Source organism: Equus przewalskii, chromosome 9, assembly GCF_037783145.1.
Source record: "Equus przewalskii isolate Varuska chromosome 9, EquPr2, whole genome shotgun sequence".
In the NCBI taxonomy this organism is placed as follows: domain Eukaryota; kingdom Metazoa; phylum Chordata; class Mammalia; order Perissodactyla; family Equidae; genus Equus; species Equus przewalskii.
Window position 1 is genome coordinate 15,765,667 of NC_091839.1, and position 14,436 is coordinate 15,780,102.

Here is a 14,436-nt window from a genome sequence, read left to right on the forward strand (position 1 = left end):
GACGAGACAGCACCCACGCCCCACACCCGCGATCTTTTTGAAAATTTTTCTTAAAGGCAAAGCACCGCTGGTCAAGCCCCGCCCCGCCCTTCCCGAGCTCCCGGCCCCGCTCCCCTTCCCCACCACGCCCCGTCAGCTGTTCCCCTTGTTCTCGGATTCCCCGGCTTCCTCTGCGGCGGCGGGGCTGGGGGTCTTCACGGTGTCTTCTCCGGCAGGGGTGAGGGTCTGGGGGCTCCGCTCCTCCTTGGCGGTCAGCCCGCTCGCTGCTGCCTCCTGGTGACGGAGAAGGGCGAGCCGGTCAAAGACGGCGTGGTCCCCCCGACCCCCGACCCCCCAAGCTGGGGCAGCCGGTGCACAGACTTCACCCCGAGGCCCTGATGTTTTTCTTCCTTTGCTGCTCTGAAGTCGTCATCCCTACCTTGGGTAGGGGCCCCTCAAGACTAGAGTCCAGCAGTGCGGCCTCGGTCAGCCCCGAGTCGTCATCCATGCTGATGAAGATGGCCGGGGTCTCACACTCGGGCCCCTCCTCCCGGAAATCTATGGCTTCCTCCGGCTGGGGAGGGCCGGGCCGGGCTGAGGAAGAGGAGGACGAGGAGGGGGCTCCCCCCGGCTTCAGCTTCTGTTCCTCCTCCAGCTGCCGCTTTAAGGCCTTCTCCTGGGCCAGGCGCAGGCCGATGAGGTCCTGAGGGGGCCGGGGGGCCGGGGCTGGGGCCAGGGCCAGGGGCTCCAGGTCGTCCTGGGGGTGGGGAGGGGCACACTGAAGCTAAGAGATGGGCGGAGGCTGGGACCCAGGCTGCTCTCAGAGGATGGTGGGAAAGGAGAGACAGCCACCAGCCTAAGGCAGACAGCAGGGTGGGCACAGGGAGTAAGGGACAACTGTCTCCCCAGCCCGCTCGCAGCAGAAGCCGTCCCGCAGAGACAGAGGGCTGGGTGGGGAGGAGGACCCGTGGGGCTTGCTGGCTTGGGGGTGGGGGGTGCTGCAGGCCCTCACCTCTTCTAGGGGCCCAGTGGGTGCTTCCTTGGCCTCTGGCTCCTGCTTGCCGCTGGCCTCCAGGATGGCCATGATGGAGTTGGGGATGTGTGCTTGCTAGGAGAAGAGAAGGATGGGGGTGCTAAGGAGAGCTCTGGCCCAGAGACACCTGGTGGGTACCCCACATCCCTGACCCTCCACAGCCCCTAGCCTTTTGTGGCAGTGCAGGGCTCCCCTCTGCCCACCCCCATCCAGTGCCCCAGGGCTGGAGGCCACCCACCCCACACCCTGGGGTACCTGGTGGGGGGTGAAGGAGCGGACGTGGGCCAGCAGGGGCTCCCGGAGCTCGGGGCACTTGTCAAAGACGGCGCCCAGCTGCTGGGGCGGCAGCTGCAGGATGACCTGGAAGCTCTGGGGCTTGGTGCGCTGACAGCACTTGATGAAGCCCTCCCACACCTTGGGGTACTTCCACACCTGGATGGGGCGGGGAGGGAGCAGGTGTGAGGGGGCACACGGGCAGCCCCCCAGAAACTGGGAGAAAGACTTTGCCAAGATGGGGTCCTAATCCCTATCATCCAACAGATTCCTCTGGGCTCCTCCCTCCAGAGGACTTTCTGACTTTTTCCTGACCCCAAGCAGCTGGGACGTGAGGGGAACTTGGGAAAATGGGAGAAGAAAACTGAGAGTGGCCCTTACACAGGGGGCTCCCTAGGCCGGGCCCAGGCTAAGGGCTTTGTCAGCACCGGCTCATTTCATTCTCACAGCAGCCTCCAGGGGGCGACGTGAGCCCTGCTAGTCACACATGGCCCAGGGAGGTGCAGGGACTCATCCAGGGTCACACGGGTACCAAGGGGCAGAACTCAGGTTTGAACCCAAGTCTGTCTGAGTCGGCATTTAACCTCTAAGCCAGATACTGCGAAGGGGCAGCCTGGGGCTGAATCCAGTCTGAGGGGTTTTGTTTCATTGTGGCATTTCTAAAAACTCATTTCTAGCTTCTCTTGAAAGACGGGACCATCTTTCGGCTCTCATATGCACCCTGGCTGGTTGTATGTGGGGGGCACAAGAGGCAGCCACGCCTTTCCTGGGATGCACCCCCTGAAGTCTACTGTCTGCTCCTACCGCCCAGCCGCCCTCACTCCTCACACTGCCACCCTTAGCTGTCTGAGTAGGCGACCCCTGGAGCGCTGTACTGCCTCGGCCGAGGGCAGGGCAAGGGGCTGGCTGGTCTCGGTACAGCTTGCTCTCCTCATCCTGGGGATGGGTGGTAAGCAGGCCGGAAAAACCTAGGGCTCTGCCTCAATCTGTCTTGAGTGTGTCCTGCTGCAGCCCACTGCCCGTGGGACTGGGGTGGCCGGGGCGGGTTACCTGCTTCATGATGAGGCGGGACAGGATGTTCATGACGAAGCCCCCCAGGCGGGGGTACATGGTCAGGGACTGGATGACGGTCCTCATGAGCAGCATGGGCAGGGGACTCTGCTCCATCAGCTGCTGCATCACCACGGCCAGCACCTCCGATGTGTACACGTTCCGCTCCGCAAAGCACAGGTTGGTGGCTGCGAGGAGGCGGAGAGTGGGCCTGTCCTCTTTGCCCAGCTGCCCCCTGGGAGGTGGGAGCCCACCCCCCATAGAGAGCCTCCGCCCCATTATCTGCCCGTGTGACGGGAGACCCAGCCCTGACTTGCTGAAGCTCCAGGCAAGACAGGAGACTTCCCTCACCCAGCAGGTCTCTGTCTGAGGGGACACTGTGGCCTGGGCCTTGGGAAGCCTGGGGGCTTGGTCCAAGGGAAAAGACATGCCCAGTTTCAGGAAGTCCCACACTGGGCAGAGTGGGCAGACCTTGGCCCTTTCTCTTTGGGGACAACCCTCAGAAAGGGTGAGGTGGGAAAGATACATGGCCAACCCCTAAGGAGCCATTGCGCTTCACCAGGGCAGCATGGCACCTCCACCCAGACTGGAGAGAGAAGGCAGCTTTGAAGTCCCTAGAGGACAGAGGAGATGGCCTTCCACCAGCAGGCTGGCCAAGGAACTGCCCGCTCCCAACACTGACGGGGCATAAGGGCTTGCGCTGGTGCTGGGGGGATACCAGGCCTTGGGTTACGTGGGAGGCAAAGTCTGGAGAGTAATAAGGGAGGGAGGGGCGAGAGGAGGAGGGCTGGGCGTGAGCTCCCGGCTCTGCACCCAGTGCCAGCAGGGGCCCAAGGAGCGCCGGCACAAGACGGGCACCCACGAGGGCAGGCAGAGCAGCGCAGGCCTTGGGGTCTGTTCCCTCAGGAGTGGGTCGTGGTACCCCCAGGTCAGTGGGATCGGCAGTGCTCTGATCCACATGCTAACAGGGACACCCCAGGAACTGCCTCTGAACCCCTTCTTCCCCAAACACCACTTGCCATGTGAGTCCATCAACCAGGAAGTCTTTATTGAGCCAGGAGAGAGGCCCCCAATCCTTGAGGCTAATGGAGAACAGGGGTGGGTGCTATACGGAAGGGGGTCCCAGAAGGAAAAGGGAGGATGGAGGTATTACAGGCAGACAGGCAGAGGGGAGGCTGGAGGGTGGAGGGTGGGGGGAGGCAAGGCGGGTCGTTAGGCTGAAGGGGCAGAAGGGAGTGCCGAAGGTGAAAGTGCCAGAGGACCTGCCAGAACCGGAAGCAGCTCCTCCCTCTCCCGCTGCTCCTCACTGCTCACTTCGGGGAGCCGCTACCATCACCCCCTGCTTCTCCTCCCCTCGGCTCTGCCCCAGCCTCCTCCTGGGCCTCCCATCCTGCCCTCTAAGCCACCCTCCAGACTGCAGCCTGAGGGGGCTTCCAAAGGCCTTCCCAGAGGCCCTCGACATCACATCCAAACTCCCACTGTGGCCTACAGACCCTATGTGGGCGGAGCCCAGGCACAGTTTTCTCAATGTTCCCAGCCTGACCTCATCTCTTGACCAGGCCCCCTCTCCCAGACCAAAAGCTCTGGCCAGGCCCACCTCTGCATTTCCAGAACCAGGCCACACTAACGCATCTCTTGGCCTCTGCAAATGGTCTTCCTTTCTCTGGGATCATCTTCTCCCCTGCTACCTCACCTCCAGTCATCCTTCTGTGGTTTCAGCTCAGGTGTCCCCTCTGGGCTCTGCTGTTGCAGCCCCGGCCACTCTGGGTTGTTACTGTCTGGGGATGGACTGTGAGCCCCGGGGTGGGGGTGGGGGTGCGGGGGGGAGGGCCAGGGCTGTCTCCATCCCTGCTGTGTTCCCAGCACAGGGCTGAGCAGAGGTGCTCAGTGAGTTTTCTTAATTGCTGGACGAGACCACTGGCGGCAGGTCAAGGTAGAGAAAACTCACCAGGGAAGGGAGGTGGTTTAAGGGGGAGTGAGTCCCAGGAATGACTGCTTACACTCTCTAGCACTGGGATTCCCACGGTGCAAAGCAGGGCTGAACTACGGATCTGGAGCTTAGACTCGAGTGGGGTCACTATTGTCACCAGGAAAACCACTGGCGCCCGAGCAGAGACACATGCTCTGGAGGCTGGCTGGAGTGAGTGCTGGGGATGAAGAGCTGGCAGGGAGCCCGGTGGGGGGGGGGGGCTGCTGAGAACTCGGCAGTATGGAGGCTGTGTGTGGGAAACAGGGGCTTCTAAAGGCCAGGCCTCGCCAGCATCTCCAGGCGCCTAGCCACTGGCGCCTGTGTGACCCGTGGGGCCCTTTTCCCCCCTGGGCCTTGGTTCCCCTGTGTAAGATCAGGGGCTAAATCTGGGTCCATGAGTGGGCTCAGCTCAGTGGGGCGGTGGGGTCTGTGAATTCCCTCAGATGGTATGCAAAACCGTGTGAGCCTACAGTCTTTGGGAATGGGCCATAACTTTCCTGAGGTTGTCAAAGGGGCCGAGGTGTGTAAAAAGACCACTCCTGGACTCTGAGCTTCAAGAGCCTTTTCACTTTACTGCTCTTCCGCTGGAGGCCTTAGGTCCTCCTCAGCTGTAGTGTGGGTTTTAGATTTTCCTAAGTTCTTCCTTTTTTTGGTGAGGAAGATTGGCCCCAAGCTACCATTTGTGCCAATCTTCCTCTATTTTGTATGTGGGATGCTGCCACACCATGGCTTGATGAGCAGTGTGTACGTCCATGCCTGGGATCTGAACCCGCGAACCCTGGGACACTGATGCGGAGCGCACGAACTTAACCACTACATCACCGTGCCGGCCCCTTAAGTTCTTCTCTTGACCTCAAGTTTCTGAGAGACCTTGCGAGGAAGGCTAGGAAATAAGTCACTGAACGAGCTATTTCAGGCTAGACAAGAAACTAAGTAGCAAGGAAGGAACCCCCGCCCCACACGTAAAGGAGGGACCAAGGACGGCTGTCCTCTGAGTAGAGCAGGCGACAGAAAGGGCGTCCAGCTCCAAGGGAAAGCACGGCTTCTGGACCAGAAACCTCCCCTCAGGGAGGGAGCGGCGGGAATCCTGCGGAGAGCTGAGGGCGAGAGCTCTTCCCACGGGAGGCGCCCTCACACCCAGGGGGCCATATGCGGGCCGGACCGGCAGAGCTAGGATTCCAACTTGGATCCACCTGGCTTCAGATTCTGTTTTTCACACTGCACCACTTAGCTTCTGTGTGGCCCTGAGCAAGTTACTTAACCTCTCTGGAACCTTCATTTCCTCATCTACAAAACGGAAAGTCAGCATACTCACCAGGTGACGGGTGGTGCGGATCGGCAGCCGGCCTGAAAGGCACTTAGGAGAGCCTGGCTCAGAGCAAGTCTCGGTAAAGCAACAGTGGCTACTGCGAAACCACTGACTGTGGTGAGCTGGCTAGTTTGTCCCCAAAGCCCCTGGGGACATGCTCTCCTGCCTCAGCTCTGGCCCAGACTAGATAGGCATCTACTCCTGGTCCAGCACCTGCCTGGGGCACTCCATCTGCTCTGCTGGCTGTGCCTCTGGCCCCTGCTCGGCAGTGGGCTCTGCTGCCTTTGTTCTCGGCCGGGGCTGGGGAAGAGAGGGCTCCCACCTCTCTTGAGGACTACTCTGTGCCAGTGCACAGCACATGCACCAGTACCTCAGACAGGAGGAAGAAGGAAGGAAGGAGAGGAGGAGGGAGGGAGGGAACGAGGTGGGAGGTGGGGCTGCACGTGGCACAATCTCCGACTTGGCAGATTCCAGCGGGGCCATGTGGGTGACTTCCCTGGGTCTGCAGCAGCCAGGCCACTTAAGGGGGGTCGGGGAGCGCCTCACCTTTGATGATAGACTTCATGTCACACTTCACTGAGTCGATGTTGTGTAATGCGATCAGAAGCTCTCCGGGGTTCAGGGGGGACAGGGCCGAGTTCCCTTCGCCTGCAGTGGGCGGGAGTGAGGGCGGGGGAGGAGACAGCAGGGAAGCCGAGGTGAAGAGATGGGCCCAGTCCCCTGACTGGGGGAGCGGGGGGTGAAGAGGAGGTGCCCTCCGCTTCCATGGGACTGGGGGACAAGGGGCTAGAGCATGGGAAGGAAGAAACTGAGAGCACAGAGAAGGGACCGAATGAGGCAGCGGCTGGAAAGCCATCCCCTCTGGGAAGCCTTCTCTCACCACCCGAGGCCTTCACCCGCTCTCCCCCACCACACACAGGGTTCCCACCCTCATCAGAGCAGCAACTGAGCCAATTCTCTCCCAGCACTGGGCTGAACACCCATGAGCGCAGGGCAGGGCGGGGCAAGGCAGGACGAGCTCAGCCAGGTCCCCAGCACTGACCCCAGCAGAGATGCTCACGGGCATCTGCTGGACAGGACAGGCTGGGCCAGGCAAGAGACGTGCAAACAGCGTGAGACTGCATGCTGCGGTGCAGGTGGCAGGGGGACACAGCTCTGCCGGTGCTGTTCTGAGGGTCCCAGACACTCGTGCGTCTTAAATCACCAGGTTACGTGTGGAACAGGCAGCCTCCCCAGCTCCACCCACTGCAGCGAGGGCCCAGGAATCCATCCCATATCACTTGGCAGTCTTTCTAAGTTGACAGTTTCATTGTTTCTTTTTGAGCATGTCAAACAAAATGCCCCGCAGCACAGCTTCAGAGCTCAGCCAAGAGCTAAGGGAGGGCTGGAGTGGAGCCCGTGCCTGAGGGAGACTGCGTCCCGGGGAGAAGGGAAGACTCTTACTGGGGTCAGCCCCCAGCTCCATATTTTGCCTGCGCTGTGGACGAAACCATCATCCAAACATCGCGGGGGGGCGGCCTGGAAACTTTAGGACGGATGCCCAGCTACCGCCAAGTCGGGATGGTAGCCCCAGGGGGCAGGGTGAGCCCTTTTCTCCCTAAAGGTGGCATCAGACAGCCTCCCCCAGTACTCCACACCTCACCTCTGGGACCCCTTCCTCCTGCCCGACCACCTGAGGCAGGGCCTCCGGGGTAGCTGGGGCACAGAGAGCCAAGGGGAGGGAAACTGAGGGCCAGGGCTGAGCTGGCCCCTCGTGGGGAGGGGAGCATAGCACCTACCGTGCTGCGTGCCCAGCAGGCGGTTGAAGACCTCTTTCACCACGATGGGGTTGAGCTTGATGAGCTTTGGCAGGGCCTGGATCACTTCTTTCTACAGCGGGAGGGCCGGGGAGAGAGTCAGATACGCCCTCCTCCTCCAGATGAGCCTCTCCATTCGCCCTGCAGAGGCGAGGGGCAACAAGGGCCTCACCAAGTCCCTGCCATGCTTTCCTCCTCTCACTCCCTCTGTCCCTCAGAGCTGAACTTTCTCCCTAACTCACTGGGTCTCAGTCCCAGCCTCACCACTCCCCATCTGAGTCCCTTCCGTGTCACACACCCCCTTCCCCCAAGCTAGCACGCCAACTCCCCCTGCAAGTGGAAAGTGTTATCACTGTCCCCTCTTTACGTATGAGGAGATGGGCTCACCCAAGGGCCCACAGCTTGTTGGGAACAAGACCTGGGCAGGGGAAGCCTATGCTCAAGGGAGGTGCTTCCCATGCACTGGAACAGCGCTGCCCCTGAGCTTCTGTTTAGGCCTCAGGACGGTTGTGGTGTGCGTGCGTGTGTGAGTCACTGTGATCCTCACTTGACAGAGGAGGAAACCAAGGCTGTGATTAGGGAAGTGGCTTGCTTGAGGTCACGTAGGAGGACGAGGCAGAGCTGAGACTGATTTCTGATCTAAGTCCTGGGAATGTGCTCCTAAGCACCCACACGGGCACCTGGGCACCTGCCTCCGCCCTGTCCCCGTCGGTGGGGGCAGCGGGCGTACCTTCTCCAGCCCATTGAGCACAGGGATGAGGAAGCGGACGTCTGGCAGTCGCTTGTGGTAGAGATCCCGGACCCGCTTCACCAGCTCCGGGGAGGGTGGGACTGCAGGGAGACAAGCAGGAGGCATGGTGTCGGGGATGTGGGTGAGCACGGAGAGGGGCAGAAATGGTGGTGGGTGTGTGGCAGGGGAGGGACAGCTCATCTCAGAGGAGGAATCCTTGGCCCCTGGTTTCTCAAATGCAGTTAGCAACACACTGTTCCAGATGGAGAAACTGAGGCCCAAGGATGGGGAGAGACCCACAAGAGGTCCACGCATCTGGGGACCCAGCAGCTCTGATCTCCAGGTCTGGGAAGGGGAAGTGGGAAAGGGCGATGGAGGAAAAGGAAGACAGGTGGGGGTCCCCAGGTGGTGGGGGGCACCTTTGTCTGTGAGGCTGTGCAGACACCGTGTGACCAGCGTCTCTGCCCCCTTGGGACAATTTTCCACCAGCAGGAGCAGCTCTGGCGAGTTCATGCCCATTCCTCGGATCTAGAGGTAGAGAGAGGGATGACAGGGAACGCCTGGACAATGTGAGGACAAGGGGGCCCAGGGTGGGAGCTCCAGGAGGCCCAGGTGTTGGGGGCAGGGTGGCTGGGGGGATGCTGGGACTCTCTGCTGATGACAGAGTAGATCTTAAAAGTTTTCACCACTAGAAAAAAAACTAACTATGTGAGGTGATGGAGGTTAACTAAACTTATTTGTGGTAATCATTTCCCATATGAAATCATTATGTTGCACACTTGAAACTAATACAATGTTATATGTTAATTACATCTCCATAAAACTGAGGTAGGGCGGAGAACTGGTGACAGGGTTAGAGAAGCAGGAGAAACCTGGGGCAGGTGGGCGAGGGGTGGGGCAGAAGCATCTCGGTCTCTTCCACCCAGTCTCACACGGATACACTCACTGCAGCTCCTGAGCCCTCACCAGGGCTCACCTCCTACTGGGCAGGCCCTGCCTTCTCTCTGCTGTCTCTGACCTAAGCTGGCCCTTAATGCCCAGCCTGTCCTTCAATTCTGGCTTCAGGCATCAGTGACCCCACCCACCCCCTTCTGTGACTGCCAGCGCCCAAGCCTGGCTGCCTGCTCCAACCCGGGCTCCACCGGCTGCTGCGTGTGCACCTGCCCCCGTGAGGCAAGAGCCGGGAGCGGAGGGCCGGGGTCAGGGCTTCCCGCCTTCCTTTCCCGATAAGCACTGACAGTCTCTGCCCTCGAGGAGTTCACGGCCCAGCGGGTTCAACTCGAACATGGGGAGAAAAATCTGCTTCTCCACACAATGAGCCTATTATCCCCATGTTACAGGTGAGGACACCGTTGAATCTGGGCGGCAGGTATGCGGGAATGAACATCCCATGCTTTCCTCGTTTGTTTATCTTGGAAACTTTCCGTAATAAAAGCATGTCAGAGACAGAGATACAAAAAGGTGGCTTCAAATCCAGCTGGAAATTGGAAGGCAGACATTCTGAGTTTTAGGTGCTACTTCGCAACTGAGTTGCTTCTCATGTGGGTGACCCTGTGGCTCCAAGAAGAGGAGCAGGAGGGACTTATGCAATGGCAACTCGAGACTCGCATCAGCAAGGCAGGGGAGAGCCAGCTCCTAGGTGACCACAGGGACAGCTGTTCACGAGCTCGAGTTCCCAGAATCCCTGCAACAGGCTGGGGGACTGAATTATCTTCCCCACTTTCACTGCAGGAGCGCAAGTTCACACAGTGAGAAAGTGACAGGCAGAATGGGAGGCCAGGCGTGTCCACCTCCAGGCTCGCAATGGCGGGCCCGCTCCCCTGATGTCTTCTCACGAGCAGACAGATGGCCGTGTGGACCACCCGCCAGCAACAGAGCTGCTCAGCCCGGGATGACAAGCCCTTGTGCTCAGCACACCCCGAGGTGGAGATAGCGGGGAAGGGCCCATGGGTAGGCAGAGCCTGGTGGCTCAGGGGCCTCACCGGCTGTTCGATGACCCTTAGCACTGTCCGCTTGATGTCGGCGATGGCCTCAGTGTACACGGCCGCCAGCTCATGGATCAGCTTGTGGTTCTGAGGCAGGAGGGCCAGGTAGAGGTACAGACACTGCTTGACTGTCTCCTCGGTCCAAGGCGCTGCCACCTCTGGGAGGGCAGGGGGCGGGGATCAGGCTGGCCCACTCCCCTCCCACTCCCCCCGACCCCAATGTCTGTCCCTTCCGGCAGGGAAAGCAGAAAGGAGCCGGGCCTGGGGAGCAGACTGTTCGGGGGCAGGAAGCCAATCATAAGGGAAACAGGGCGGGATCAAGACTGCTCTCCTTTTAGAAGCCTCTGTACTAATTTCTGTCTTGTCTCTTCTGACCACTGACGCACAGGGCAGCCAGAGAGGTCTTTCCCAAGCGCAGCTCTGACCCTGTCCTCCTCCTGCTCAGTGCTCCCGTGACTGCCCTGTGCCCTAGGGATAAATCCTCAGCTCCTCACCTTGTTCTACATGCTAGGCCAGGCTTGGGGCAGCCCCGCCCCTGGGGCTGTGTGCTCTGGTCACACCCAACTTCTGACAGCCCCTCCAGGGCCCCCACTTCAGAGCCTCTGCACATGCTGCTCCTTTGCCTGGAATGCCACTGCCCAACTCCTCTTTTTGTACGTCCTCATCCTCGGGGGTCTCACGCAGCCAGCACCTCTCTTGGGAAGCTTTCCCGGGACCCAGGCTGTGTCAGTGCTCCTGGGCTCCCAGAAAGCCCTGTGCTTCCCGCCACAGACGGAACCTTCCAATTTAATGGTCCACTCCCTTGGGGTCTGCATTTCCTCATCTGTAACTGTGGGGGACCCAGGGCTTTGCGGAGGGAACAGGCTGGGCTGCCGTGATCCTGCCTGGCGGTTCCTGGAGCCCCATCACTGGCTAGCTCTCCTTGTCCCCTCCTCCAGGACACTCTCTCTGACCCCTCAGGCTAGGCCAGGCGCCCCTCTGGGCTCCTGCAGCGCCCTGGTTTCGCCACCCCAGGCCTGCTATTACTGTCTGGCTGTCTTCCCTAGTGGACTGGGCAGGGCTCAGCTTCTATCCAGCTCTGTTCCCAGGGCCCTGCCCGAGGCCCAGGACACAGCAGGTGCTCAGCACGCAGCATCTGATGAACCTGCAGCGAACCTGTGTCCTTGTCAGCTCCAAACAGCACAGACGGCGGGTTGGGGTGGACCAAGAGCTGCAGGTAGTTGAGGGCAAATTTCTCCACGTACTCTCGCAGCTGTTCCTTCTCGTACATGCGCTTGATGAATAGCAGGGCCTGGGAACGCACCTGAGGACAGAGTTGGGGCAAGATGGTAGCGGGGGAGACAGCCGTCCTGGGCCTGGCAGCACCAGTGTGAAAACAAGCCCAGGCTTGAAAAGGGCCCAGCCCGGCTGTGCCCAAGGCTGGTCATCGGCTCAAGAGAGGTCTCCTGCCCAACTCGGGGCCCTGCATCACCTCCCCATCTACCTGCTCAGCCCCACCTCTTATCCTTTCTTGCCTTGCTTGCTATGCTCCACCCAGAACAAGCTTTCCTCAGTTCCTCAAAAGTGATGGCATTCTTCCTGGCTGAGACTTGGCACAAAGGGTTCCCACTGCCTGGAATGCCTGTCACAGGCCATATCCTGTTTCACTGAGACATCCCCTGCTGGGAGCCAGGAGGTCAGGGGCTGGTCTTGGGCGCTGCTCTGTCCTCAAGAGCACCACAGGGTGAGCCAGAGTGTGCAGTGAGGGTTTGCTGAACGAATGGACACATGACACCGGGAAAGGAGCTGGCAAAAGACCCGAGCAGGGATGGGTCAAGGGCCCTCTGGTCACACACATGCACACATGCTCCCTCTGGCCAGAGCACACCCATATACTCAGATCTCAAGCCTTGGCTCACGAGTCCGCTCCTCCAGAAGCCTCCAGTAAAGCACCTCCCCACCTATCCTCCCATCGGATGGGTCAGGCTCCTCCCCAGGGCTCCCGCAGCCACAGGTGCTTGCTCCACTCCTGGCACCAAGCATGCTGTGTGCTCACTGCCTGCTGATGGGTCACAATGGCTCCTTTCCTGGTCAGCATCCTACAGGTCCCGGCACAGTGCCAGGCCTTAAAAAGGGCTCAGCAACATGATGGACAAGAGCAAGAACAGAACTGCCCTTCCTGGGAGCATGAAGGTACGTGTGTGTGTATATTCTAAGCAGCTTCATGCCATCAAACATGGAAAAAGAACCACCAAAACCCTGTTGCAAGGAGGGTATTAGGCCCAGAGAGGAACTTTCAGGGCAGTGTGTAAGAGGCTGAGCTGGTTACTCAGGACAGAAGAAGGGCTGAGCGTGGCCCAGTAGAAGGTGGCAGGGGATCACCTTGTCCTTCTCATGGGAGCTGAGGTCGAGCAGGACATGCAGGTACTGGAACTGGCGGGACGGGCGCTTGAAGATCAGGTCTCGGAGAGTGGACATGCCCAGGTAGGTGCGACTCTGTGGCAGGAGGGACCCGGAGCTCAGTCTACCTGCAGGGTGCCTTTGGGGTGTCTCCCTGCCCCGCTCATATCGGGTACTGGACAGAAGGGCCTAGTGCCTCACAGACCCCACTGCCACAGGGCCTATGCTGTGTGCCCTCAGACCCCCCAAGGCAGGGTCCTGACCCCTGCCACCGGCTGTAGCAAGCAGGGCTCCCACCGGCACGGTGACGCACGGCACGGGACACAGCCGGTCCTCACCTCATCCTCACAGTACTTGCGAATCACCTCCAGGGCACTCTCGGTGATCAGCGGCGCCTCCAGCACAACCTTGGTGAAGATCCTGCCAGAGAGGGAGGGACAGGGAACGGCTGAGGAGGGGCCGTTGAATGGTGAGCACGGAGAGCTGCCAGGGCCTCCCTCACAGGCCACTCGCTCAAGCTCTGGTTCCAGACCTGTGGAGGGAGCAGGGCAGGGTGCAAACACTGCAGCGGACGACCCGCGCAGAGACTGGACCCCGCGGAGACTCAGCTTCTCCCCTTCGTCAGACGGGGGTTCCTAACCTCACTCAGTCAACACAGCGGCACGGGGAGTGACGGGCACTGGGGAGGGTACTGCTGTTTCAGATGTGGTAGCCACAAAAGGCCACTCTGAGCTAACAAGTGAGTCGACACTGGGGGATGAGAAGGAGCCAGCCATACAAAGAGTGGGCGGGAGAGCACTGTAGGCAGAGAGAACAGTCAGTGTCAAGCCTTAAACTCAGCATGTTCAAGAAACAGAGAGAAAGCCAGTGTAGCTAAAGTTTGGGTGTAGTGAGGGGCAGAGGGGCAGAAAAAGAGGCTAAAGAGGCCGGTAGGGATTGGATTACACAAGGTCTCGCCAGGTATAGCAAGGAGGCTGCATTTTATTCAAAGAGCAATGGAGAACCACGGAAAGCTTTTAGTAGGGAAGTGACAAGACAGGATTTACATTGTACAATGTCACCCAACCACTGTGTGGAGAATGGAGAGATAAGCTGGAGGCTGAGAACAAAGAGGAAGTGACAGAACCAATTCAGGCAAGAGACGGGGATGGAGGGAAGCCAACCTCCAAAATAAGCCTATGCAGCAGGTACTCCTATATTTAAGATGAGAAACTGGAGGCCCAGAGGTGAGTGACGCAGGTCAGTCAGAGAGCAAGTGGCAGAGCTGGAAGCAGGCCCAGGGCGCGGGGGCCAGAGCCCACACTGAAGCTACCTTGTTTGTGACTCCAGAGAGTGGGAGAGAGGGAGACTTGGGACGGACGCACGGAGAACTGAGGCTGCTGGTGACGAAGAGGGAGGTGGTGAGAAGCCAGAAAGGAAAGGCAGGACACAGGAGGGGAGACTGCTGGGGACAGGAGGGTGCAGGGCTGTCCCTCTCACCCATCCTTCTGGTCTGGCTTCTCCTGCAGGCCGGAGAGCAGGCGGATGAGGCAGTCCTCGTACTTGTCCAGGGTGCCCGAGGCACCGGCTGCCAGGTAGGCATTGTACTCCTGGTAGAGCCAGGCGAAGGCCAGGTCCAGGCGGGCCCGCACGTCCTCCAGGATGAAGGACAGGACCTCGGCTTTCAGGCCCGAGTCGAACTGTGTCACCAGGCTGGCCAGGATCTTTATGCGCACCTGACAGGAGAACAAGTGTGTGTCGGTGTGAGGATGGGCAATCCCAGACAGCCCACAGGCATGACTCCTTGCTTGGGCTCAGGGACCCCCATCGCAGACCCGGCATTATGTGAAGGAAGCTGAAGAACCTTATACCCAGTGGGTCCCGTTTATGTGAAAAAAAAATGAACAGAGAGAAAAAAAATCAATCATCACAGAATAAAACTGTGAGTTTCTGG

The 14,436-nt window shown here is 59.8% G+C and overlaps 1 protein-coding gene across 3 annotated transcripts in view; it reads right to left on the bottom strand.

The window, feature by feature from the left end:
* Window positions 1-32: 32 nt before the first annotated feature.
* SYMPK (symplekin scaffold protein) overlaps window positions 33-14,436 on the bottom strand; it is a 39,919-nt gene continuing 25,515 nt past the window's right edge. For all 3 annotated transcript variants that reach the window (XM_070632990.1, XM_070632992.1, XM_070632991.1), the window contains exons 14-27: window positions 13,983-14,218; window positions 12,842-12,923; window positions 12,486-12,599; window positions 11,280-11,427; window positions 10,122-10,282; window positions 8,559-8,667; window positions 8,140-8,240; window positions 7,392-7,482; window positions 6,160-6,261; window positions 2,336-2,523; window positions 1,268-1,444; window positions 992-1,087; window positions 419-736; window positions 33-273 (exon numbers count right to left, since the gene is read on the bottom strand). In XM_070632990.1, coding sequence (XP_070489091.1) covers window positions 133-273; window positions 419-736; window positions 992-1,087; window positions 1,268-1,444; window positions 2,336-2,523; window positions 6,160-6,261; window positions 7,392-7,482; window positions 8,140-8,240; window positions 8,559-8,667; window positions 10,122-10,282; window positions 11,280-11,427; window positions 12,486-12,599; window positions 12,842-12,923; window positions 13,983-14,218 — 2,064 coding nt within the window. In that variant the 3' untranslated portion in view covers window positions 33-132. The remainder of the gene's footprint in view (window positions 274-418; window positions 737-991; window positions 1,088-1,267; window positions 1,445-2,335; window positions 2,524-6,159; window positions 6,262-7,391; window positions 7,483-8,139; window positions 8,241-8,558; window positions 8,668-10,121; window positions 10,283-11,279; window positions 11,428-12,485; window positions 12,600-12,841; window positions 12,924-13,982; window positions 14,219-14,436) is intronic.